The sequence below is a fragment of the Molothrus ater genome, chromosome 5, assembly GCF_012460135.2.
Source record: "Molothrus ater isolate BHLD 08-10-18 breed brown headed cowbird chromosome 5, BPBGC_Mater_1.1, whole genome shotgun sequence".
NCBI classification, from domain to species: Eukaryota; Metazoa; Chordata; class Aves; order Passeriformes; family Icteridae; genus Molothrus; species Molothrus ater.
In genome coordinates, this window is record NC_050482.2 from 57,594,916 (window position 1) to 57,620,225 (window position 25,310).

A 25,310-nucleotide genomic window follows, 5' to 3' on the forward strand; every position below is an offset into this window, starting at 1 on the left:
AAGCCTGAACTGCTGTGTGGCTTCTTTGTTTTCTTTCCAGTGTTTTACAGAAATATTTCTGTCCTGAAGGGAGAGAAAAGGAGGAGGGAAGACTCAGAAAAAAAGCTTCTTAAATGCTATAAAAACCTTTCAGTTTTCCCTTTAAAAAAAAAAAAAAAAAGAGGTTGCCATTTCTTGAATTTTATATATATTTTCATGGATTCATTCCTTTGGTTTATGAAAGAATAAGAAGAGTTAGTCATCCCTAATATGGAATCTTTTTCTCAGGGTACATATTTGAGGTATTCAGAAGTTCTTTTCTTCAGGCCAGTTCAGAGAGGAAAGTTTTGAGTGTTATTTTGATTGCTAACTAAGCTGGATGCCCCTTGTTTGTAAAAGAGAAAGCACTGCTGCTCAGCAGGTCATCATGGGAATTCTTCCTTTTTTCAGGAGTATATTGCTAAGAACTTCTGCGTCATGCAGTCCCAGATTGGTTATGATATTCTGGCAGAAGACACCATCACAGCTTTGTTGCACAACAACAGAAAACTGCTAGAGAAACACATCACGGCTAAAGAAATAGAGACGTTTGTGAATTTACTCAGGAGAAATCGAGAGCCAAGGTTTGAAGTGGTCCATGTAGCATTTTTGCAGTAGCTGTGAATTGCATGCTATTCATTGCTTTGATGTCTCTTTCTCCCTGTTTTGACCTGGCAAATGAAAACCCTACCTGTACAGGAAATATTAGAACTACCTATAATTCTTGGAATTTAACCATATCCACATTTTAAAATTAGAGGTTACTGAAAAGAGGGCTTATGCTTTACAGGACAACCTTGAAAATTTGGTCTCAGTTCTGACTGGGGCAAAGAAAAATTAAGAAAAAGTTTAATTTCTCCCAGCTCTACAGCTCCTCTGTGAAACCGCCACTTGTGTTGGTTCCCCTGCTAATAATCCTGGTGTAAGTTATACACACATGTCAATTTTTCTAAGCTTTTATTAATATCAGTTTTCCTGCAGGTTCTGATTCCAGGTCAGACCTGAAAAGGGCCTAGGACAGTGAAGATCCCATAAACTTGTGTCCTAGACCAGATTTTGTTCCAAATTAAAATTTCTGGCCTTGAACTTCATTCAGCTGATTTTTTTTTTTTAATAAGCTTCAGGTCAGAATATAGAAGAATTGGATTTCCTTATTTTTAAATGGAAAAATCTCTTGATGATTGGATTTTCAGTTGTAAAATGAGCAAAGTAATACAAGTATAAGAAATGAATGTACTGAAGGCCAAATATTGTTCTCTGTAATTGTGAATACCATTTTCCAGGTAGCCTTTAAGGATATTGCTCAAGGCCTTGGTGCTTCACTGCCTCAATTATTTTCTATATGCCTCTTTGGCCTCACTCTGTAATCTCATTGCCTCTCCCCTGCTCAGCTGTGTTTGGTTTGGTCAAAATGAAGAGGAAATCACAGGATCAGCTCTGTCTCTGAAGGGTCTGTGTTTATTGAAAATCTCATATTGCATTTTCTTTTGGTGGAGGATGTGATGGAATTTGTGCCATAACCACATCATGCAACTGCTGTGTATCCACTTCTTTGAGGAGTTCAGGAGCAATAAATGTTTCAAAATTGCTCCTTGCCAGAATGGTGTAATCTGAACAGTAAAGACTTGATCTTGATACTGATTTTCATGGAGAGTCTTGTAGATTTTTGCAGCACTGTTGAGGTGAGTGAAAATTGTGGCATTCTGCTCTAAAACACATGAGCTACAAAATAAGAAATCTTCCTGAGTTTTGGCTCCAACCAGGTGACTTCCCCATGTAATTCCATGTAATTATGTGCTGTTTGCTTAATTTTATCTTTGTGATTGCTATGCACTTTTAACTACTAGTTGCCACAAAGCTTCGTTTCAGTTATGTGGATGGATTTTTTCCTAAGTCTACCCTAAAAATGCTGTCTGTACTCACCCACTACAGTGCCCAGACTTTAGTGGGGATTGTGGTCTGTGCTTAGAGGTTCAAACTGTTGGATCCTTGGAGGGCTGATAGGAGATGGTCAGAGTTTGTACCTAGATTTCTAAGGAAGTGGAATACATGATCTGTGTGTGCCTGTTCACTTTTGCTCCCCTACCAGTTCTTGAGCACCTTGCTCAGTTTTAGCCTCATTTGCTAGAAGAGTGGTGGGATCAGAGATACTTAATTCCTATAATGGAAAGTGGAAACTACATCAAAGGAAGAGGCCCTTTTTATACTGCAGTGTGTCAAAGGCTGAAAAATGGATTACTGTTTCTGCACACACAGGAATCCCTGAAAAGAGACAAACCCATGTACCTAATGAATGTCCCAGCTGTGAGGAAAGCCTCAGCCTGAACCTTGTTAAACATCAGAAGACCTAAATTTGAGAGATAAATTAATAGGGAGATGATTTCCCTGCAAAGCTTTGTTCTTTCTGCTTTACATGGAATGACCTCTTGGAATGCAGAGTCCTATCTGCAGGTCCTGACAGATCTGCACTCTTCTCTGGTAGCTCATCATTCCCTGGCAGTGTTCAAGGGCAGGTTGGATGGGGCTTGGAGTAACCTGATCTAGTGGAAGGTGTTGTGAGTTGCAAGAGTATGAACTGGCAGAGATCATGATATTTATCAGAGACCTTGATAAATATCATGATACAGAGTCCCTGTAGTCTACCCATCCTCTAGTGCTGAGTGCAAGAGAGTTCTACTGCAGTTCCCCAGTAGTAAGTAGCTTAAGTCTCATGTTCTGCTGCATCTGTGGTTTTTTGACTGCAGATTCTTGGATTATCTGTCAGACCTGTGTGTATCTAACACCACAGCAATACCAGTAACTCAGGAACTCATCTGCAAGTTTATGCTGAGCCCAGGGAATGCTGATATTCTCATCCAGACCAAGTGAGTATCTGTAATCACAACATGCCACCTTTTTGTTGTCTGCTGTCTTAAATTCCCAGCACTTTGCTCGTGGCTTCATTGTGAATGGTTTGTGTTTGCAGGCTGGTTTCAACCCAAATGGACAATCCCCTGGAATGCCCAGTCATCTCAGATGACATTGATGAAGAGGAAGTGTGGCTTTACTGGATCGACAGCAACAAGGAGCCTCACGGCAAAGCCATCAGGCATCTGGCTCAGGAGGCAAAGGAGGGCACAAAAGCTGATTTAGAAGTTCTTACCTACTACAGGTAAAACTGCTTGTTCAAAGGGAAGAAAATGTAAACTCTCTGAAGAGCCCCAGTGCTGTTCTTATCCAGTTCATTTGGCAATATCAAAAAAGGAAACCAGAATCATGAAAGAAAAAACTATGAAATCAGTTTCATGCCAGAAACTGAGACTAAGAGTTCATTTCAAGTTTTACTTGTGGGAGTTATCACAGTCTCTGCTGCCTACTCCAGGCCAATCTTGAGTTTCCTTTGCTCATCACATCTCTTTGTGTGTCTTTTATTTTGCCTCTAACCTTTTATTTATTGAGCTTTAATTTTAGGTTGTGGTGCCCTGGAAGCAAGGCATGATCTGAGAAGCGAGTGTCCTGAGTGTCTTGAGGATTAGAAAAGAAATGGGATCGTGGAATAATGTTTTACAAAATTGAAGCAACAATTGAACAAATAATTTTAATGTCAAGTTGCTCCCTTACTTAACAAAATCACTCTTGTTATTTTTAGGATTTATATCAGAAATGCTCACAACAGGCTTGTAACATGAGATTCTGAGGTGTGTTCTTTCATTTCCAACCCATTTCCTTGAATACCATGTTATTACCTTTTTTTTTTTTTAAGGTACCAACTGAACCTCTTTGCAAGAATGTGCCTGGACCGCCAGTATCTTGCCATCAACCAGATTTCTGCTCAGCTGTCAGTAGACTTGATCCTCAGGTGTATGTCTGATGAGAGCCTCCCCTATGACCTGCGGGCTTCCTTTTGCCGCCTGATGCTGCACATGCATGTGGACAGAGATCCCCAGGAGTCTGTGGTGCCTGTCAAGTACGCCAGATTGTGGACTGAAATTCCTACCAAGATCACCATTCATGAGTGAGTTGAAAGTGCTTCAAACCAAAGTACAAAAGCTCTTTGTAGGGTTAGTGTACGAGCAAAATGGTTGTAGATGTCCAGTGTCCACAAAACATGTGTGTGAAAAGGCATTTTGTTGCAGAGCACGGAACTATTAATTATTGTTACTCTTGGAAACTTCAGTGGGCAGCTTTCAATCATTAAATATTTAAATTTTATTTTTCACTATGTTCTTTTACTGGACAAGCTGGGGAAGATGGAATGGCCTTTCCTCAGACCAACTGCACTCCAGGTAAACCCGTTGTGTCTCACATGACACATGGTTCACTAGGCTGGAACTCGGTTTTATACCCCAAGTTCAACAGAAAGCCACAGCTGGGAACCCAGAATTAAGACACAGCCTCTGTCCACAAACAGAGGCTGTGGCCTTCACTTAGTAAAGTAATTAAGCATGTGTTAAATTTAATTTTAGAGAAAGGACCATTGATTTCAGTGGAAACTCTGTCTGGCTCCACTGATTTGATGGAGCAGCAGCACTGGGATGCTCCCAGCCAGGGAAAATCTGGCTGGAGAGACAGAGAAAGAAGCACAGCAGTGCAGCAGGCAGTGTTGTTTCTGTTAATGACCTTGTTGAATTGCCACAGCAAGATTTAAGAGTTCTATCTGCCACAAGAGTGGTATTATCCTGTCTGTATTCTTCCCATTCCTGGAACTGTTGAAGGGAAGGTTTGGGCATCCACTTTCCATATCTCCAGAGAGTTGAACTAAGTAATCTCAGAGGGTCATGACTGGTTTGTTTTTTCTTTAGTGACAGCTGATCCTGATATTAGAGATAATTAATTTTCCTTCTTTCTGTGCCTTGTATTGTAGGTATGATTCCTTCACTGACTCTTCAAGGAATGAAATGAAGACAAAGTTTGCACTAACAATGGAATTTGTAGAAGAGTACTTGAAAGAAGTTGTGAATCAGCCCTTTCCCTTTGGAGACAAAGAGAAAAACAAACTTACATTTGAGGTACTTCTCAGCTATCTGCATCCTACTTACAGTATTCCTCATTTCAGATAGGATGACATTGCTTCTTTCAAAATAAAGCCAGTTGCAGAATAAATACTGGTGTAAAATAGCCTAAAGAAGCCCCTGTTCCTAATTCCATTGTTCTTGGTGCTGACTGCAGAAAATAATACTCTTGTCTGCTGTGTTTTTCCAACCTTTCCTTCCTTCCCTGGGGAGGTTGCATTTCAGTGGACGGAGAGGGGATTTCTAGGGAGTGAATGGTGAATATTCCTGTTTTTTCTAAATTAGTGAAACAATTTTGTAAGGATTCTTCAGTATAAGTAGGTGCTGTTTTCTGTATAGGGTATTACACTCAATGAAACACTCTGGATAACCTAATCCTGTGGTTTAAACATTGTTTGAAATTCTTGACAGAAACTTTAGATAGGCCTAGATTTTCTAGGTTCACATAGCAAAGAATTAAGGGGAAATGCTTACAGCATTTATAGTTCTTCCTCCAGCCTACTTCTCTTTGTTGCTTTTGCCTCTGGTCACCTGAAATCGCCTCTGTGCAAACCTATCATCTTACTCTTCTGCTGACTTCCATCTTCCCCAAAGCGGCTGCCTTTTTAAATAATTTCCCAGAGTCTTTCTTCTTGATCTTATATATTTTAACAGATGCAATTTTATCCTCTCAAGCCTTCCTAAATCTCACCTTGGTTTTGCTGTCTGCTGTAACCTGACTGATCAATTGCTTTGTCTAATCCTGACAAACATTTAATGTCACTGGCCTTAGTCCAAAAATCAGTGGCAAGACTTGTGCTAGGTCTGAATGCACTCAAGATCTGAATTTCTGTGGAAGCTGCTGTCACTCGTGCGCCGGGGTCAGGGCAGGAACGGGCGAGAGCAGGATCGCCGCAAAGGCAAAGGAGGCTTTATTCCAAAGAACCGTGCGGTTTTTATAGAGTGGTACGATAGGTTCTGTTCTATTGGCTGGCTAACAGAAACATCTCTCTCAAGCACTGTACTTGAGAGGAACAGAAAAATAAAGTAGAAAAACAGCACCTGCAAATTGTTTATAGTCAACAAGTTATCACATCTTTTCAGCTCCCTAGAACTTCTCACAAGCCGCTGTGAGAAACACTTGCCATTTCTCTCTCTCTGTCCCATGGCATCCACAAGCTGCTGTGTGAAATGCAATTGAAAACCACAAAGGCTGTCAGTACTTCCTTCATTTTTATTTTCTTTTTCTCCTAGGTGGTACATCTGGCTCGAAACCTCATATACTTTGGCTTTTATAGTTTTAGTGAGCTTCTCAGGCTGACCCGGACGCTGCTGGCAATTCTGGATATTGTTCAAGTTCCCATCTCATCATACTTCGAAAGGCTGAGCAAGTTTCAGGATGGAGGTGAGATGAGCAGCACAGACTGTTATTCCAGTGGGTAATTAGCTTTTTAAGTTAGAAATAATTTATGGAAAATCTCATTACTCTTTCAAGGTTCTGTATTCCCACATCAGACCACCTACAGGAATGCATTGCAGGGGGCATTAAGATGATCAGCTAAAAATTAACTTTTTTGAACAGAGCTGCATCCTTCATGACTTTTGGGTACTGCATTGGTGTTGCTGCTCCTTTGCTTATTTGGAACTTTCAGATTTGGTTTTAAATTTCAATGTCCCTTGCTCTGAACATCCCAAGGGAGTTCAAGCAGCATTTGCCTGGGTACAGGGATTATGGTGGCTCATCTGTGGCACAGCTGATGGTTAATCTTCTTAGCACTTCACTAAAAGGGAGAATGAGATGTTCTGATCCCACAATGGCAGAAGTACCCAAAAGAAGTCCAGAGAAGGCCATCCTCTGCCTGTGTTTGTCAGCTTAGAATATGCTTTTTTGAACCCAGACCACAAAGCCTCTCTGACAACCCTAGGACTATTCTGTATGTCCCACTGCCTTTGCTACCATGGTTTAAAACTGGGTTGAAGAATGAGCATGCCAGGAAGGTGCTGAAATGTAGCATTTAGTTTTCCTGTGTGAGTGGAAAAGAGGTGTGGCAGTGGTGTGGGCTGAGGGTCCAGAAGACTGACTGATGGCAAATTCTGCTTTAATATGTAGCTGGTGTTGCCAGCCAGCTGGCTCACAGCACCAAAATGGATGAGCTGTCTTGTTGGAAACAATTATTTTGTGTTTTCTCTGGGAGGCCTTTTCCCAGCCTTGAGTTTTTCTAATCATCATTTTGCTCAGTCACTCCCACAGATGCCCTGCAGGATTGTGCTGTTCTTCACAACTCTCTTCTTCTTTGAGGTTCACACACTCTGGAGAGGTGTAGACTGTCATTGTCATCTCTGAACCAAGAAGTCATATGCTTGGTTCTCTTGATCTTCTCTCCATCGCTGCCAGCAGACTTTAGTGACACCCTCTGGAAGTCTTTCCTGCAATGCAGTGCACACCAAGTCATGCTGTAGCTGGCTGCAGTCCCTCCTCAGCCCTAGAGAAAAGACTGTATGCCCAGACACTTGGAATTATGTTTTCCTTTTTTGTCCCTGAAAGACTGCATTGCAGAGTCTCTTCTTAAATGGCTCTGGACACAGTTTGACTCCAGACACAATCTTGGCATATTTGCAACATGGGACATGCAGATGTGGTTCTTCTGCTTAGTTCTCACTCTGCCCAAGCCTTTAATCCTGATTATACATCTTGTTTAGTGTTTTTTTACTCACATTTATTACCCGTAAAATCATGTTTTGTCCTGAAGTCCTTTTATTTCTGCAGAAGGGTTTCCTTTCAAGCTTTGTAAGAGAGGAAGGAAACACCCATTAAGTGCAAACAGACCTGCTCTCAGTTATATGAATTTCCTTGGCAATTCCATGCAAATCAATGAATTTGCTTTGAAATAAATGAGTGAAGGAATGTTGCAAATGGAAGCTCAGTAGCCTTTTTAGTAGTACTCAACCACGTACTGGAGCCTTCTTGGGAACTTTTTGTCAGAAACGTGGTTTTGTCTCATGTTCTTTCAGCAAAAGAGCACAGAACAAAGGTGTGATTTTTTTTCTTACCTTCAGCCTTTGTGCAGATTATTTAAATTTCTTTCCTGCTATAGCTGTCTCAGTTGATGTTTACCTTTCAAACTGTCCTGGGTTGACTATATGATGCTTTTATCCCCAGTCGTCTCATTCTCATTGTTATGCTGAATAATAAGTTTTGCACCTTTAAGACTTGTTGCAGAGAGTGAAGGGGGGAGAGAAGAAGTGCACAGTTTTTTTTTTCCAGACACTGCTCTCACTCCTCCACATTCCTGCTCCTGGACCGTGTTGTCTGCAGATGGACAGACAGCGGGACAGAGTTCTTTTTTGTCTTTAGTTAGTTTAGCTAGCTGAGGCAAAGAAGTTTCCTGGACTGTGTTTTTTTCCCTTTTCTTTGGACCTCTTGAAACCTGCTCTGGACTGAACACCCAGCAGAGCACCGGCAGCTGCACCTGTGGCCCGCCGGGCCGGGCCTGGCCCGTGACATTTCCAGCACTGGAGGGACTGATCAGAGACTGAGTGAGCTGAGCTGCAACCCGGGGAGGGGACTTTCTCAGTCTGTCATCTCTTTTGGAGCAGCAAGGGGTTTTATTGTTTAATATTGTTTAGGTTTTATTGTTTAATAAACAGTTTTTTTCCACTTTTCTCCAAGGAGGTATTTTCTCCCAGACCAGCTGGGGGGAGGGACTGATTGAATTTGCTTTCCTACTGGAGCCCCTTTGGGGATTCTCTCCCAAATTTGCTCTAAACCAGGACACAAACACTGACCAGTTCAGGTCAGGATGTGACAATCCATGGATGTTCTCTTGTTAATTACCTGTGGGTTGGTTTGGTTTTTTTGGTGGGGGTTTTTCCCTTTTTTCTACTAACTCTATGTCTAGAAAGCTTTGGACAGGTTTTTTTGCTGGTGCAGACTGTTGTCAGTCCTGTCTGCAATCTTACAGGAGCCTGGAGATATTGGCTGTGCTGTCAAGACTTAAAAACAGGCATTGAAACTTTGCTGTGGTGAGACAATGTGTTTTTATGTAGAAATAGCTGTAAGACTTTCTGGAGAGGCCTTCTACAGTCTTTGTAAAAGAAAAGGATGCCTTTGGGTGGTCAGATCTTTTCTTCAACCTCCCTTTTCTTTTCTGATTGAGAAATTATGAACTACATAAAGTGTGCATTCACTTTGCACTTGAGACAGCATGATCCTGAATATTTAACTGCTGTGTCCAATCAGCCTTTCCTCCTGCTTTCCCTGGAGGTGCAAACTTACCTACCCATGAGCTATAAAGATGCATGTTTCACAAGGATGAAGTTGAAGCAGTTTAATAACTCCTTTTCACTATCTTTGAGCACCCAGCTCATGGAGCTTCATGTTCAAAGCACATATTTCATGTCTGAAAATCACAACTAGAGCAAAACAAGGGAATGCTTTTCATTAAGGAGAACTACTCAAGAATCAACCATCGCTTTAGTTGCACATTGCACCACTGAGGGGTGGTGCTGGGCTGGAACTTCTGGATCTCTGCTTGTGTTGGACTGCAGATGATCCCAAGGGTGAGTCCAGAAGCACAGGTGTTCCCTGGGTCCTGTGGAGTCTGGATCTGTCTTGTCCAGGACGCACTAGGGATCCTGAGGAATGAACAGGCAAGTAAGAAACTGGACTTAGGAATTTTTTCTAGATCTCCTCTCACTCTGAGAGTAAGGACTTTTCACCATGCAAAGCTGTAGGTATACATTGGGTTTCCATTTTATAGTAATTATGAGATTGTACATGCAAGGGTTCCCTTCCCTTTTTACACAGATATTCTCTCTTATAAAACTGTGTTGCTCAGAACATGTTTGTTGTTTTATTAGTTACCTGTCCTGGCTTTTTATTGTCTCTTTTAATTTACGATACTGGTTTCTTAGGTTATTAAAAAGGGTGAAAGTAGGAATTACCTCAGTCATTTTTTTTTAGATTTTGGAAAATGTGATGGCAGTTTCTAAAATCAGAATGGTCTGTTGATTTTTTCCAGCAAGTGTTTTCTTATTCATAACTTCCATAAAACACAGACAGATGGATTGTTCCCTGCCCTTTGTCAGGGTGGTGGGACCTCTCTCTCCAGTCAGAGAGGTGTGAAGGTGAGTTCTTGCCTTTAGAGGAGGTCAGATTCCATTCTCTCACATCACTTCAGACTGCAGCATCCTCTCTGGCCGGTCCAATGCTTATAACAGTCATACCAAACCTTTGCAGAATATTGCAGGTAGGTGTCCCTCCAACACATTATTACTCTAGGGATGTGCAGGCTAACCTAGCTCCTTTCTGAAGAAAAAATAGCTTCCCTGAGTTGCAAAAATCATTACATTGATGTTCTTTAAACAAACAAACAAACAAAAAGATATGATTGTTTCTGTTGTGATTTTTGTGTCTATATTGTCAATGTATGGAAGTTTAAATTTTGGAGTTTATAGAAGTTGTGGGGCTTTGTTTGGGTTTTTTATGTTTGTTTATTGGTTGAATGGTTTTTTTAAAGCTTCCAGTCAGGGATCACAAATGTCTAGGCATAAGCTTTAATTCAGTAAGAACATGTATTTCATTCCTTGAGCTTAAGGCTTTGACGTGTAGCTCATAACTCCAGTTTTGACAAACACTGAAAGCCAGTCATGATGCCTGAGACTGACAGTTTATTGGTATAAACAAATATGTTTAAGTTTTATCAAGCATTAGGGGCATGATCCCGTAAATCTTTTGTAGAAAAAGTGCTACTGAATACCAGCTTAGGTTCTGTATATTTTAATTTTCATCACTATCTAAGTATAAATTTGCATAGATTGATAGTGAATCTATATTTAACAATAAGATTTTGTCATTAGTTATGCCAATTCAGAATCATAGTTATTTTCAGGTTCTAAGAAAAATGACTTGAAAAGGGGTTTGCCCAAATGGATAAGTCATGTAATTTCTATTCTACAGCTGTAGTAGATTGAAGGTGGCATCTCTGTAGAAGTTGAAAATTTTTGTCAGGATGTATGTATTTTACATAATAGGTTTTGTATTTTAGTTTTCTTAAAATGTATTGATTTCTATGGGAAATCAGTGCTGAAAATCTGGGACAGGTAGGTTATGCTGTCTTTCCATTTATTTTTTCCAGGTCAGTAGCAACAAAAGTCTCCAACATCTGATTCTAGTAATGTGAAGTTGTTGGGAAGTGGTGAGCTGGATTCCTGACTGGTTTGACCAGTCCACATTGTGAAAACTGTAGTCAGGATTTTGGGAAATATATTGATGATGGGTGGGAGAATGTGGTGAGTCTTGGCTGTGGAAGGCTTTCCTGGAGGCTTTACCTCAGAACTGAAAGAACCAAATTTTCAACCAGCAGACTTGAGTCTTCTTCCCTGTTTAATATTTATTTCTTAAGTACACCCACTTACTTCAGTAAAACTACTTGTTAAGTGAGGAATTATATATGACAAGTGTTGAACTGTTGAGGCAAATCTGTAAAATGGAATGTATTTTTAGGTTTAGTGGAAGTTACATGAAGACTTAATTAACCTTTTACATTAAGAAGTCCTTTTCCCTACTTTGCTTAAAATTGGAGTCACCTTAGTGGCTGAGGTAGTCCTTGATGTTTCCTTGGGTTTCTCTGTCTTGGTTTGGCAAAGATTCTAAAATCACAGAATCATAGCATGGCTTGAGTTGGAAGGGACCTTGACTTATCTCATTCAAACTCCCTGCCATGGACAGGGACACCTTCCACTATCCCAGCTTGCTCAGAGTCCCATCCAGCCCGGCCTTGGACACTGCCAGGGATGGGGCAGCCACAGCTTCTCTTGGCAGCCTTTGCCAGGGCCTCACCACCCTCACAAGGCACAATTTCTTCTGGATATCCAACCTAAACCTACTCTTGCCAGTGTGAAGCCATTCTCCCTTGTCCTGCTGATCCTTACATTATTGTAAATGTTTGTTACTTCTTTCAAAATACTTAATTTTAATGCCACTGTCAGTTACTTGAACCAGAATTAAATTTAATGTATATGTAGTTTCATGGGTGACCTTATTTGATGAAGACAGATTGAAGTAAGCTGGCTAAGAAACATTTATGAGACAAGATCCTGTAAAAAGTAAGGATGTATATTTTTGGAAATGGTTCTTATCTAGATTGCACCCTAAAAATGAACTGACTTGAAAATCTTGCAGCCATCTTCTTTTTTTGTTTTAGTCAGTGTGTCTTAACTTTGAATTATTTTTGTGCATATTTGAAGCTGTTTTCTGTTTCTTTTTTTTCCCCTTTAGATTAAAAACAATATGTGGGGTGTACAAAATATACTACCTCTATCCTAAAGTGATATCTTTTTTTTTAAGGAGAAAATGAGGATTTCATTTAGTACTGCTGTCATTTTGGCACCTTTCAAGAACATTATAATCTCTTGCAGTTTTAATTAAAAGGTAAAGTCATTGCTTTCCTAGTAAGTGCACCCTGCTGTATCATTCCAGAGTAAGGAGCCAATCTGTCTTGTCCAATACTGCTAATTTATTCTCTGTGAATTAAAATGCACATCTTTCTCTAGGTGTTATTTGCTCTTTCAAATAGCTGATTTTAGTCAAACCATGCACCTACAGCATATGTCAGGTCTGAAAGAGGAAGCAACATGGTAGTAGCAGCAGGTAAGCCACACATTTGCCATGCAGCTCAGTGCTGTTTAGTTACTGTTGTTTGGGAATGAGAATAATGACATGCCAGGAAACACATCCCTGAATTTGAGCTGCATATGTCTTGGGATGCAGTTCACAGTCCTGGGCACCAGCTGAAAAAGCCCTCAGTGGTACAAATCTGGGTTATCTGCAGAGTTATCTGTCCCTCAGGAGCTCTACAATTTTTCTGAGCCAGTGTCCACTAATATCAGTGGGAGTCTTTTGTTTTACTTTGCTCAGTCTTTTTGAAAAATAAATTTTAAAAACTGCCTGTAATAAGCTTAAATTGCTCCCACCTCTGTGATTCTCACGTTAAATGTGTTGCCTACAACTGCCTAAGGAAGATGCCTCTTTTTACTTGTTCAAACTGTTGTTCAGATATCCCAGCTGCTTCATGTTGTGCCTGGACCTGTATCTTGGTGGTGTGTTCCTCCTGCAGCTGGAAGGGACACAAGATTCCATCCTGCCAGGGAGCAGGATGGGGGGACCTTGCCTTCTCCTGGAGTCTTCAGTGCTGGTGAGGTCTGCTGCCTCTCTCTGCAGAGGAATGCTTATGATTCTGTGTGTCAGGGGACTCTTGTCCAGACTTCTGTTGCTGTTACACAGCCCAGGAGCCTCCTCAGCTCCGGCTCCAGTTAGGTCACGTTTTCTTCCAGCCTTTTTGGCTGCAAGTAGAGGTACACAGTGTCTGGAAGCACCAGTGAGGCCATTGAGGGTTGACAACAAGGCTGCACCTGCCTTTTCTGTAGTCCCTATGGGTTCTCTGTCTCCAAGGACCAGATTTCATCCAAGACTATTCAAAATTACTCTACTGTTTCTCAGCCCTGCATCTGCATCTGTTACCTGCACTTTTGTCTAGTTAACAATTTGCAGTATCTTCTTTGAGGCATACTTTGATTAGCAGGGCTGATGAGGCAGTGGCTGCCTGGCAGGCTGGAGCAATAATTTATACCAGCAGTTTACAAGAAAAGAAAGGTTCTAAGAGGAAAAATGAGAGTTAACTGTGTTAGTCACAGATAGCTACAGAGAAGAAACTGCTGTTCAGTGCAGAGAATTGCCAGACCAAAGGGGAGGTCAGACTGAGAGCTTAATTCTGTGGCATGAACCATTTCTCTTTCCTCCTTACTCTTTCCCTCATTATAAGACCCGTGCATTAATGGGATTCCAGAGACCATTGCTCTTCTAGGAATCAATATTTGTCTTACAGATGTAACTCAGCTAGGAGGCTTGATTCCCATGGTGCTTTTTACCCTCAAGGCCAGCATGCTGATGTATGTATTTTTTTCCTTGGACTAATGTCCGTGGCATGAAAGCCATGCTTGACACAGCTCAGTGGTTTTGGGGGTAGGAAAAAAGCCCAGAACCTGCAGAATGTCAGGACAAGGTGAAGTTTGATGGAGTTTCACCATGGCTGGGCAGCTGAGAGTTTGTATATAAAAAAGGAAGGTTTATGGTTATGTTGTGGTGGAGGCTGGAGTGGCCAGATTCACTCAGGGGCTGGGGAGCAAATGTACATCCATGGCACATAGGTAAGTTTTTTCCTTTGTTTTGCCTCATTACTTGTGAGGACTATAAAATATGGAAGTGATACCTCGCCATGTGTCCTTAATGCCAGGCATTAGGTTTTCTGTAAGCCTTACCTGAGGTCAGCTAGTTATAGAGCAATGAAAAATGGTTTAATGAAGACATAAAGTGTGATTCTTGGCCTGTTTATGGTAGGTTCTGAAGTCTTTATGAACAAATTCTGTAGAAAACCTGTAAAAATTAATACCTCTTTCACAAGCAGAGCTGTAAGGCTTTAATGCTTCTGGCAAATAATATACAGCTCTAAAGAGTTTGAAATAAAATGTGTTCCTTTAGGTAGTGAAGTGTTGTTATTATATGTTCTTAAAATGGCTGTAACTTTTCATGCAGAAAAATTAAATTGCATGAAGGAATGCAGCCAAATCAGCAAACAAATGTAGAGCTAAAGCTGCCATTGGATTCTCAATCTTGCCCTTGGTATTTAGACATTGCTGCACACGTGGTTCCCTGATGGAGGATCCCCGAGGACTGGACGTGTTATGTGCCTTAAGATGACATGAAAGCTTTCTTTGGGAAGCTTTTGGTGGAGCAATAGTGTAAATATCACTGAAATCCCCAAAGCCAAGGATATTTGGAGTTTTGGCTGTTGTGAATACTGTCTCAAAACCTGGTTGAATGCACCTGCACTGCTACATGGGTTGAGATAAGGTCCTGTGTGCTGGTTTTGACTGAAGTGTCAGTGTCCTAATCAAAAGCATGCTTAGGTTTGATGACATCAGAGAGTTGTTGCTATGACTTAATAACTGCATAGACCATGTGAGAATTGTCATATTTTTGTAAAGCCCTTTATTGCTTCGCCCTCCCTCCTCTTTTTTCTATAAGCAAGATTGAATAATATGTTTGATTTTTATGGACAGGTTAATGAAGGTTGCTGGGATAGTGGATGCATATACATTTGTCTTTTCTAGTCATTAACAGATCTCTTGAAGATCTGATCAGACCTTTCAGTACCTAAAGGGAACCTACAAGAAAGATGGAGAGAGACTATTTACTCCAAGGGCATGAAGAGACAGGACAAGGACAATGGCTTCACACTGACAGAGAGGAGGTTGAGATGGGATATGAGGAAGAATTGTTCCCTGTGAGAGTGGTGAGGCCCTGGCACAGGTTGCCCAGAGAAGCCGTGGCTGCCTCATCCCTGGAATTTTCTAAGGCAAAGCTGGATGGGGCTCTGAGAAGCCTGGTGGCAGGTGTCCCTGCCCATGGCAAAGGGCTTGGAACTGGGTGGTCTTTAAGGTTCCTTCTAACCCAAACCAGTCTGTGATTCCATGTGGCAGCTCCCTTTTAGGTACTTATTTATTAGGTACTTATTTATTGGAAGCATTGAGCATCCAACTGGTCCAGTCCCTAATGAAAGCTGCTGGGTGTTAAAATCCTTTTGAAAATATGGGCACTTTTAAAATTTCTGTGTTGGGAGATGAGCACTGTGGGAAACTGTTCAAGCTAAAAATAGCTGGGCAGTTTTCAAAACTGAGCCCTAGGAATCCATCTTTCATTTTTCTTTCTTCTGAGGGAGACTGAACAACAATGATAATAAGAGCAGACTCCTTCCCCCCATGGCAACTAGGGACCAGATCAGGTGCCTATAGGTAATTTTTAAATAAACAAGGCTGCACGTTGGTTCCCTGGCATCTTGGAGATTTCTGTGGAGCAGAGGACTCTGGGGACTCAGAAGACTCTGGCTCTAAGGGGATCTGCCAGCCTTTGAGGCTTCCACTGACTGTTCACCCTCAGGTTCTGCACAGCTCTCTGCACTGTGTGTGAAATATCCAAAATTCTGTGGATCCTGGAGAGCAAACTGAAGATGCTCCATAGCAATGGGCTGGGAACAATTGGAAGCAAAGGCACGAATTGCCAGCTGCCTCCAGCAGTTGTTTTTCTTAGTGAATATGGTATTTTGTCACTTATCATCCATACTGTATTGCATAGCAGATTGTTGTTCACTTTTATATTCTGCTTTTAGAATTTTTGCAACCAGTAAGTGACTTATCAAGAAAATATGTTTATGTAGAAAATGAAGTGTCAAATTATCCACTGTTTCGATTACTTGGGTGGTTGTTATTTTTTTCCCATAATTGACTCCTCTGAAAAGCCTTTCTTCTCAGAGAGGCCGCTGTGTTGTCAATCGTGCCAAATTGTATGAGATTATGTGCTACAGTTTTGTGACAGAAACTGATACTCATTAGGAAGTTGTGATCACTGTAATAAAAAGTAATGAAAAGGAGATGCACAGTTGTCTATTCAAAACATGACAAGCATTCTCTTCTTTCCTCTTCCTTCAGTGTCTGTCAATCTGCAGCTCCTTTAAATTACCACTTGTGCATAGTGCATTCACTCTTCCATCGACTAATCTTGTTGAGACTGTACATTAAATAGGAGACATTTCTAATGGGTCCACTGCTTATGGAAGGCTTTTGGCATCTGACTTGTCTTGGCAGAAGGGGGAACAGAGAAGAAGGGAAAAATGGAAAAAGATTCAAGGAGATTTCCTTGTGTTCTTTCCCTCTGTTGGTCAGTCACGGCTCTGAGTGCTTGTGCCGCAGTTTGCTGCTGAGAGAAGTGGTTGGTTGCACACATTAGCACCTCACAACATTGCAAGGACTGTTCTCTCCCTGCCACGCTTCACAGCCATATATAAATGTTAGTACCTTGACCCCAAAGAAAACAGCCAGAGATGAGGTCAGCAGGTTAAGGGTGGCAGTACCATATGGAGGCACAGCTCAGCTTCTCTTCACTTATCTCTAGCAAAGTGCACATAAGAGTAATCAGGGTTCACATCTACTTGCTCTCTCTCCTGATTTATCTCAGTTAACTAGCTGAGGCAGTAAGTTAATTTTTCCTTGGTCATTGGTATTCAGGAAGCACTTTGGAGATGTGACTAAGATCAGAGCTCCCTTATTTTAGTCATTGTGTGCACATGTACTAAGAACTTAAATCTCTTTTATTGAGCCAATGTATTTTGTCTTGCATTGTTGCAAGCTTAGCTGACAGAGAGCCAGTCCCTTTTTAAGCTGCAGTAACCTTCCTGCATGCCTTACCTCAGGGAAGCACACCCTTCCCTGCTGGGATAACCACCTTCAAGCAAGACTGCTGCTGGCCCCTTGTGCTTGTGACTGACAGATTTAATCCATGCTTAACATAGTCCAGGCTTCCAAGGCTGGACAGGCAACACTGAGTATCACCAGTGATAATTACAGGGGGATCTTTTGGAAGAGAAGCTGCTCCCCACTCCTTATGTACATGGAAGATCTCCCTGGTTTCTTTCACAAAGCAGAGCAACTCCTCTCAGTTGAGACACATCAGCTGCTTCACTGCCATCCATGAATGTGCTGCTTGACTGCTATCTGCTCCTTGGAGAGGGTTGCATTTCATCAGCACCCTGCAAAACATAGTTGTTGTGATACTTTTCCTGAAATGAAATGCTGAATTGCTCCAGTTGCTGCAGCATTTTAACTCTGGGAATGTTCTCTTCAACCTGCTCTGAATTAACTGAAAATTATAGTCAGCATCAGGCAGTTGGTTAAAAAGTTTTCCAAGATGACACCTTGTCTCCCTGCTGTTATTGACAGAAATAATGCAGTATTGAATCACTGCCCATTTCAGCTGTAAATACTGAACTGGACTAAGTAGACTTTTCTCTTACTAAAATCCTTTCCTATGCATTAATGAAATGCTGTTTGAAATGGCAGGGATAATAAATACCTCCTTAATCCTCCTTCACTTTCCCACCTCTGTCTTTTGAGATCACTTGCATTAAGGTCAATAGTGAAGGAAAGCTGTGGACAGAGCGTTTATCCTTGTTACTGATGCTATTGGGAAGCAGCTTCATAGCTGCCTCTCACTGGTTTGTGCCACCTTTGGGCACTGGTGTTCTGTGGCTAAGAGGAAGGGACAGCAATCACCTAATTTATTTTTATTTCCTAGATGTTTTTCTGGGCTCCAGTATCACATTAGCTGAGTGCCTCAGAGTCTTTGCTATTGCAGGCCTCTCACTGTCCTTCCTAGAGGTGGAAAAAGTGACCTACTCATTTATGGAGGTTGTCCTGAAATGCAGAGACAGTGACTAATTCCTTTTTCACTGAAGGAGTTGAATCCCATTCCCTGCCATGCCTCTGCAGCACCCCAGTAATGGCTGAGAAATAAGCAAGATATGGTCTGGGCAAAATCCCAGCTTTCTTTCTCCAAGAACTGAGGTGCACCCAAGATGTTGTTTGATGTCTTGTCCAAAAGACACTAACTTTTTCATTAGCTTTACACCCAGTAGATTTCAGTCTTGAAGGGTGAGCAGGAACTTTTCAAGATGAAGTGGAATTTTTCTTCCTTATTTTAGACAAACTGCAGTTGTGTCTTGTTTTTGAGAAGAATATCTTCTGGACTTGTCTTAGACCTAAGTGGTTTCATTATCATTAACCCCATTGACTGAAGTTTGTTTTTAAAGAATTTCTGAGCTTTCCAAATGCCCTCTATTTATATTTCCCTCTGCCCAACTGAGCAAAAGAGATTTTGAATCAATGTTTTGAGAGATGATAATTTCTTAACTGAGATGTATGCCTGGGGTGTTGCAGGCCATGATGCAGCTACCCAAGCTGCAGGTCTTGTGGGCTTATGTGTCAGCATTAAGGACAGAACGAAATGAATTTCATTTTTTTCATGGTTTGAAGATGAAGAAGATACAAAATGTTGGTTTAACTGAAGGTACTTTAGGGTTGAAGGTCCTTCATGTAGTTACTGTAGCTTTGCACAGGTGCACTGGGTGGTGGTCAATACAAATACTTGTTTAGCACATTGGGAGAAAGGAGTTGGGGAGTGGGAGAGAGATATTCATCCCATGTTATGCCCACACTGTTTTACTTGATTTGAAAGGAAAACACACCATTTTCATTTTATGTCATGGAGACTATTTGTGATGGATTTATTTGCTTTATGCCTGTGTAAGCAGTTAGAACTTTCTGTGCCAACCTAATGTGAGGATCCAGCCTTTAGTTTGACTTCTAGATTTTTTTCCCCTTACAACATGCAAAATCAGAAGTACATTTCCCCTCCCCCTCCCACCTCCTTTTGTAGAGACTTGAAGTATTATTTTTAAAAGACTGATTCAGAGTGATTGCACACCAAACCAGATGCTGAATGGGACCTCAAACCTGACACAAATCTGCCTCATTCACTTTGAAAAAGCACCTTCTTTGTGTGTTTCCCTTTTAAAGTCAGGCTAAAGGCATTCTCTTTCCATACACATTGTAGTTGTATATGGATTGAAGAAAGAAGGGAGTAATAGGAGGATTTTGCCAACAAAATAAAATCCAGCTTTGACTTTTACAGCAGATTATCTGGGAAGAGGGTTTCTTCAGTGTGAGTAAAGCTTGGCTGTGGCATGGTGATTAAAGTGTACTAAAGGACAGACAAGAATTATTCAGGCTTCTCTCAGCAAAGCTACATTTCCTTCAGTCTTTTCTTTGCCTTTAGTGTAACCTAGGTCCTGGCATTCTTCTTGTGAAGAGATGCTGTCATTCCCTTCCTTTCTTCCATTCCTCACTATCTGTGTCTTGCAAGAAGGGAAACTGATTCATGTAGGTAGGTAGCACAATATTCTCACACTTTCTTGTCCCACCTTTGCAAGGAAGCCACTGATTCACTGAGATGCTTTTCCCATCAAAATTCACTACAAAGACCAGTATAATCTGTGGGAACAGATGGTATTTCTCAGTAGATTTTGCAGTGTACCATTGCAACCTGGATAAAGGTTTTACCACATAAGTGTAAAATATTTTTTTCCCTCATGAATAATTGACAAAAGGCACTGTGATTACAGATACCAGCTTGACCTTCAGGACAGCCTTCAAGCCTGGCATTGTCCTGGCACTTTTTTTTTAAAGGGGGATGGTTGGCTGGTTGTGTCAGTTGGGTTTGGGTTGTGCCCTGTCATTTGAACCACACAAAGAGATTGATCAGACTGGCACAACCTCATCTCTTTACTCTCCTTCAATATGACATCTAAAACTCTTCCCATGTGTCTCCAAATTGCAGCAATAGATGGTATTAATAAAATACCAATAAAAGTTTTGTAATGATAAGCATAGTCAAGTACTGGAATTGCTTGCCTAGGGATGTTCTATAATACTGGATATACAACACTCAGTTTGCAAATATTCTTAAAAACAAGTTAAACCTCTTTAAGAAATTGTCTTGGATGTGGATAATGCACCTTCAGGCAAAGGAATGGGTGAGATTTCTTTAGTTCTACTTTTTATCATTTGTTGAGCATGTTTACAGACTCTGGAAATATTTTGGCATGTTTACCATCTGTTAACCTGTAAGAAATGATATCTTGGAAAAATCAGCATAGAAAATTTTTGCCTAATTGGGTAATTTGAATGAGCTCAGGAGCTGAGGGCTTCTTTTTCAAAATGCCATTTGAGACTGGAAAGGGGTTTGACAACATGGATGTAAATGTAATATACAGCATTGTAAACATGCTTTAGTCCTAGGAAATGTGTTTTTTTGTTTAATGCACAGGGAACAACGTCATGAGGACCATCCATGGAGTAGGAGAGATGATGACCCAAATGGTGCTGAGCAGAGGGTCTGTGTTTCCCATCAGTACCCCTGACATACAGCCAAGCATTCACCCAAGCAAGCAAGCCAGCACTGCAGACAGTGAAGATGTGATTGTAATGGACACCAAATTGAAAATCATTGAGATTTTGCAGGTAATAATGAGGGGTGGTATATTACACAGCAGCTATTTCACAGTTCTTTACTCACACAGTGGCCAGTTGTGTTTCCCCCATTCTTACTATTCACTGCACTGTTTATTGTAGAAATACCTCCTTGATATGAGGAAGGATAGTCCTCTGTGTGAACAATTGCAGAGTTGTGGTCCTCACCCTGTTGTACCAGTTTCACTTTTGAAGGAACAAGATGCTGCAGAAACTTTCTCACTGTAACTGTGCAAAGACAACTTGTCCTCTAATCTGCCTCCCTAATGTTTCCTGAACACCGTGTGTCTGTTTCCAGTTTCTTTCACACACTTAACACTGGGGTGGTTGCTTGATTTAAGCATTTGACCCCTCTGTTGCAGTAGTTGGATAAAGGGCAGAATTTGGCCCTGGCCCCACTGAAGCTGTGGGAGGCTGCACACTTTTGGTGCAATTAATGCATTTCAGATTTCTGCTGTTGGGCTGAGAAGAGTCTGTGGGCTGCTGTGATTTTCTCCCAGCTGATGTGACAATCTGGGTGACACCAGCCTGCCTCCTGAGAGGCAGTTTTCACTTGGTGCTGTTAATAAGTGAAGTGGCACACGCTTGCTCTGTGTACTGAATCTGATTTCTGCAGTGCTTGGGCCCTGAAGGAATGTTTTGGTGTTTTCTATAAATTCTCTGGATTTGTTGGTACCAATGTCACTTTTGAAGGATTCCATTTGTTCTGACTGCTCATAAATTATTTAGATGACTCTAATTACTTGTCATCTGAAAGGCTATCAATTGTTAGAATATACTCAATACTGCATTCTTTGGTTCTAGGCCTCCTTTACTTTAAAACTTACAGTGAAAGACAGAGTGTTACAAAATTATATGACCTAAATAACACAAATCACGTGTATTGCTTTTCATTTCCTTGTTTGTACGACTGAATTTCTCTCCACGCTGTCCTGCTTTACTGGTGGATGCCTAGGAGGATGGTTCCAGGACCTTGTCCTGTGCATTCCCTGAGAGAATCACATGTTGTCTCATCCTTTCCTTTTTCACAGCACATTCATTGCAAGACCCATCAGGATTGAAGAGTACTTAATCCTAATTTCTTACTTAATCTGTGGTTTGGTAGTTAAGGATTGGTCACATGGTCAAATTACTTCAGATAAGTGAGTTGTCATATGCTGGGTGAATCCCAGTAAATGTGCATATATATATGCATATATATATGCGTATATATGATCCTAGCCCACAAGAAATATAAAATAATTCAGTTTCATTTAAAATGCAATGAGGAAGGAATAATTTCAATCATGTTACCTTTCATTACTGTGTTATTAGCCTCAACGGTGAGTAAGAATATTTTAGATTTATTTTACTAACATGCAAAGCAAATACAATGGTGATTGAAGCTGTTCCATTCTCAGAAATATTTCAGTTTGTAGAAATTTAATTCTCAACATATCTTCCTGTTGCTTTAAGTAAAGACTGTTTAACTTATGATTTCTATTCTGCCCTCAGCCAGAATTAAACAGATGGTCTGATAGACTTAGTTGACTATGCATGGACTTGGGAAATTTTTATTTTTAAAAATCTTGCCTGTACAATTCTGGGGCAACTTAATAATGGGACCAAAATAGAGAAATCCCATTACAGTGGGTCTGGGAAGCATATTTGACTTTAGCTGTAGATCAAAGAAACAGGTTGGCACCATTTACTAACTCACCTTTCAAATCACCTGTCACCTCAGCCTTGGAAACTCAGCATATATCTTTCATCCCCACTGATTGTAAAATATGTTAAATAATCTTAGAGGTGTTTGATTACATGCTTGCATTTCCTGTGGGCAAGAAGCATCCATGTGTATAAGTGTCAGCCCTTAATTTGATGCTAATGCTTCCAGCCTAGTTATTTTCCTCACTATTCCAATATAAAAGCAGCATTTCCAGGTCTGAATTAGGATTTTTCCTGTATAAGTTTCCAGTTTCACAGCTGAGGAGCAAAAAGGGATTTTTCAGATATCTGAGAAGGTGAGCCTTGAGCCTGTTGTGCTTGCTCTCTATTCCTCTCTGTGGGGCATTGGAAGTCCAGCTGAAATATGAAATAGTTGATGTCAGTGTGGGTTTGAAGGTTCTGATCTGGCTTGCAGGCAGTGAGCACAAGACAGTATGTTGGAGCCCCTGCACACACCCAGTGGTACTCAAGCAATCCATAGGGCAGAGTTCAACGTGTCTCAGGATGGGCAGGGGAAAGAAATCACAGAAAGCTGGTGAATGTATTGGATTGTTTTTTCACAGTAAACTTAAATTAATTTAGTTCACTTTTTTTTTTCTTGTAGTTTATTCTCAGTGTTAGACTGGACTACAGAATATCCTACATGCTGTCTATCTATAAGAGAGAGTTTGGGGAAAACGCTGAAAATGTTGACTGCTCTACATCATCCCCACCTGACACACCAGGGACTGCTTCAGGTAAACCTTACAAATTTTCTTTCAATTCTGGGTGGGCAACTGCAAACACTGAGCTCAACTGCAGCAGAAAGACACAGGCTACTGCAAGTGGAAAAACTTGTGAAAAATTAAAAATTTTAAGGAATTCCACAATTTTTTTTTTACTGGTCTGTCCTCCTCCTCTAACAAAAAAGTGATTCCTTTTCCCCCACTGTCATATTTTGTTCTTTTATCTGTGCTCTTCCCAAAACACTGCATGGTGGTAAATGGATAGTGTTTGGGGGTGGATGAGGACAGGTTTAAGTGAGATGAACATGACATGGGAATCATTTGGCTTTCCAGGAAGCCCTCCCTTGCACACACAAGTGCCTAAAAGGTCTGTGTGAATACCTGCAGGTAGGGGAGAATTGCTCTAGTTGGAGGCGGGCATATGTATAATACAGGGCTGCTGAAGTCTTAAGTAATAAGTTATATTAAAGCCATTCTAAAGCAAAATGATGGTGTGGCAAATAACTGGATTTATGGTAAATATTCTAAAGTTCATGTGTATGCTTTGCTGGGGTTGGCTCAAGAAAAAAGAAGAAAATGTAAGAAAAAATGTAAAAGTTTGACTATCTGTATCATTTATAGGTCACTGCTGGTGACTAGTACAGTTCCTAGCACCCTGTGGCTTTGGTTCATCACTACAGTTCTCTTCCTCAGGAACAGTAATACACAATTTACCTCTGCCCCATATCCTGTTTGTTCTCTGCTACTCTTGCAGAAAGCAAATTTTGCGTAGTTGGGGAATGACTAGTTAGACCTTTACTTGATACCATCTGCTTTAAAGAGGAACAGAACTTCATTTTGCTGTGCAGATTAAATGATGAGCATTGGCTTTCTTTGTTTTTTTCTTTTCTTTATTTTTTTTAATTCAAATTTTTCTTCTGATTTTTTTCCTAGCAATTGTTCCTGACATAGATGAAATTGCAGCTCAGGCTGAAACCATGTTTGCTGGCAGGTACATTCTGAAGTTTTACCTCTCTGTATATTTATATATCTTTTTGTTCATGTCAATATTTCTCATGGCCAATCTCTGTTTATTCTGTGCTTATTTTTATAGCCCTTTCTCTTCCTTTGCCTGCTTGTTAATTGCATAAGCCATACTTGAACAGAAACGTGCCAGGAAAGACCTGGATTTCAATCAAGCAAACAGCCCAGCTGGCCTGGATGGCTGTGGGATTGGCTATGAGCACCCTCTTAGTTGTAAGAGAGTTTGTAGAAAGTTTTTGTTGTGTTCCCAAAGGCAGCTGGGGAATGGTGTATAGGTGTGTTGGGCTGAACCACATTAATTTTCTATTTATCTTATAATGCCTTACATGGGTGCTGAAAAGCCATTCTTTTTCTGGTGTGTCTTATGGCTGCAGCCCCAAATTTCCTGGATCAGCAGCTTGCTGTTGGCCCTCAGGGTTTCTTACAGATTGCATGACCTTTGTCATTGCACTTGGTGTTCAAAGTCCTTGGAAACATTGTGCCAGCAGTAATCTCTCCTGTGCCTCCTCAGATCAGGAGTGGACCACTTGCCATGATCTCCTGGTCCACCAGAGGCCTGTAGATTACAATTTATGCTTGCAGGGTTTTGGAAGGGATTTCAGCTATGCTGTGAACAGAAAAAAGTAACCCATGGAAAACAGTCATACTGGAGAGTTATTACCATTATCACTATATTGGTTTAATTTTACGGGTATAATTATAATTATACTAGTAAAAATTAATTCCATTTAGACAAGGCCGTAGACTTTAAAGGTTTTCTTGGAGCTAAGGAGAAGGATCTGCAATGTGGGCACTGTGATCTTTCCTCTCTCAGTCCCTCATGCATTCTCAATCTTTACCAGCACAAGCAATGCCTCCAGGCCTCTCCTGAACTCCCATAATGTAAAAC

The 25,310-nt window shown here is 40.9% G+C and overlaps 1 protein-coding gene across 1 annotated transcript in view; it reads left to right on the plus strand.

Annotated features, from left to right (window-relative positions):
• The window catches only part of ITPR2 (inositol 1,4,5-trisphosphate receptor type 2), a 243,390-nt gene that overhangs the window by 70,196 nt on the left and 147,884 nt on the right, over positions 1–25,310 (plus strand). Inside the window, exons 16-24 of the mRNA XM_036405007.1 lie at positions 430–602; positions 2,763–2,882; positions 2,984–3,169; positions 3,761–4,012; positions 4,862–5,006; positions 6,243–6,393; positions 20,764–20,957; positions 23,278–23,410; positions 24,332–24,389. Of these exons, the coding sequence (XP_036260900.1) occupies positions 430–602; positions 2,763–2,882; positions 2,984–3,169; positions 3,761–4,012; positions 4,862–5,006; positions 6,243–6,393; positions 20,764–20,957; positions 23,278–23,410; positions 24,332–24,389 (1,412 nt within the window). The remainder of the gene's footprint in view (positions 1–429; positions 603–2,762; positions 2,883–2,983; positions 3,170–3,760; positions 4,013–4,861; positions 5,007–6,242; positions 6,394–20,763; positions 20,958–23,277; positions 23,411–24,331; positions 24,390–25,310) is intronic.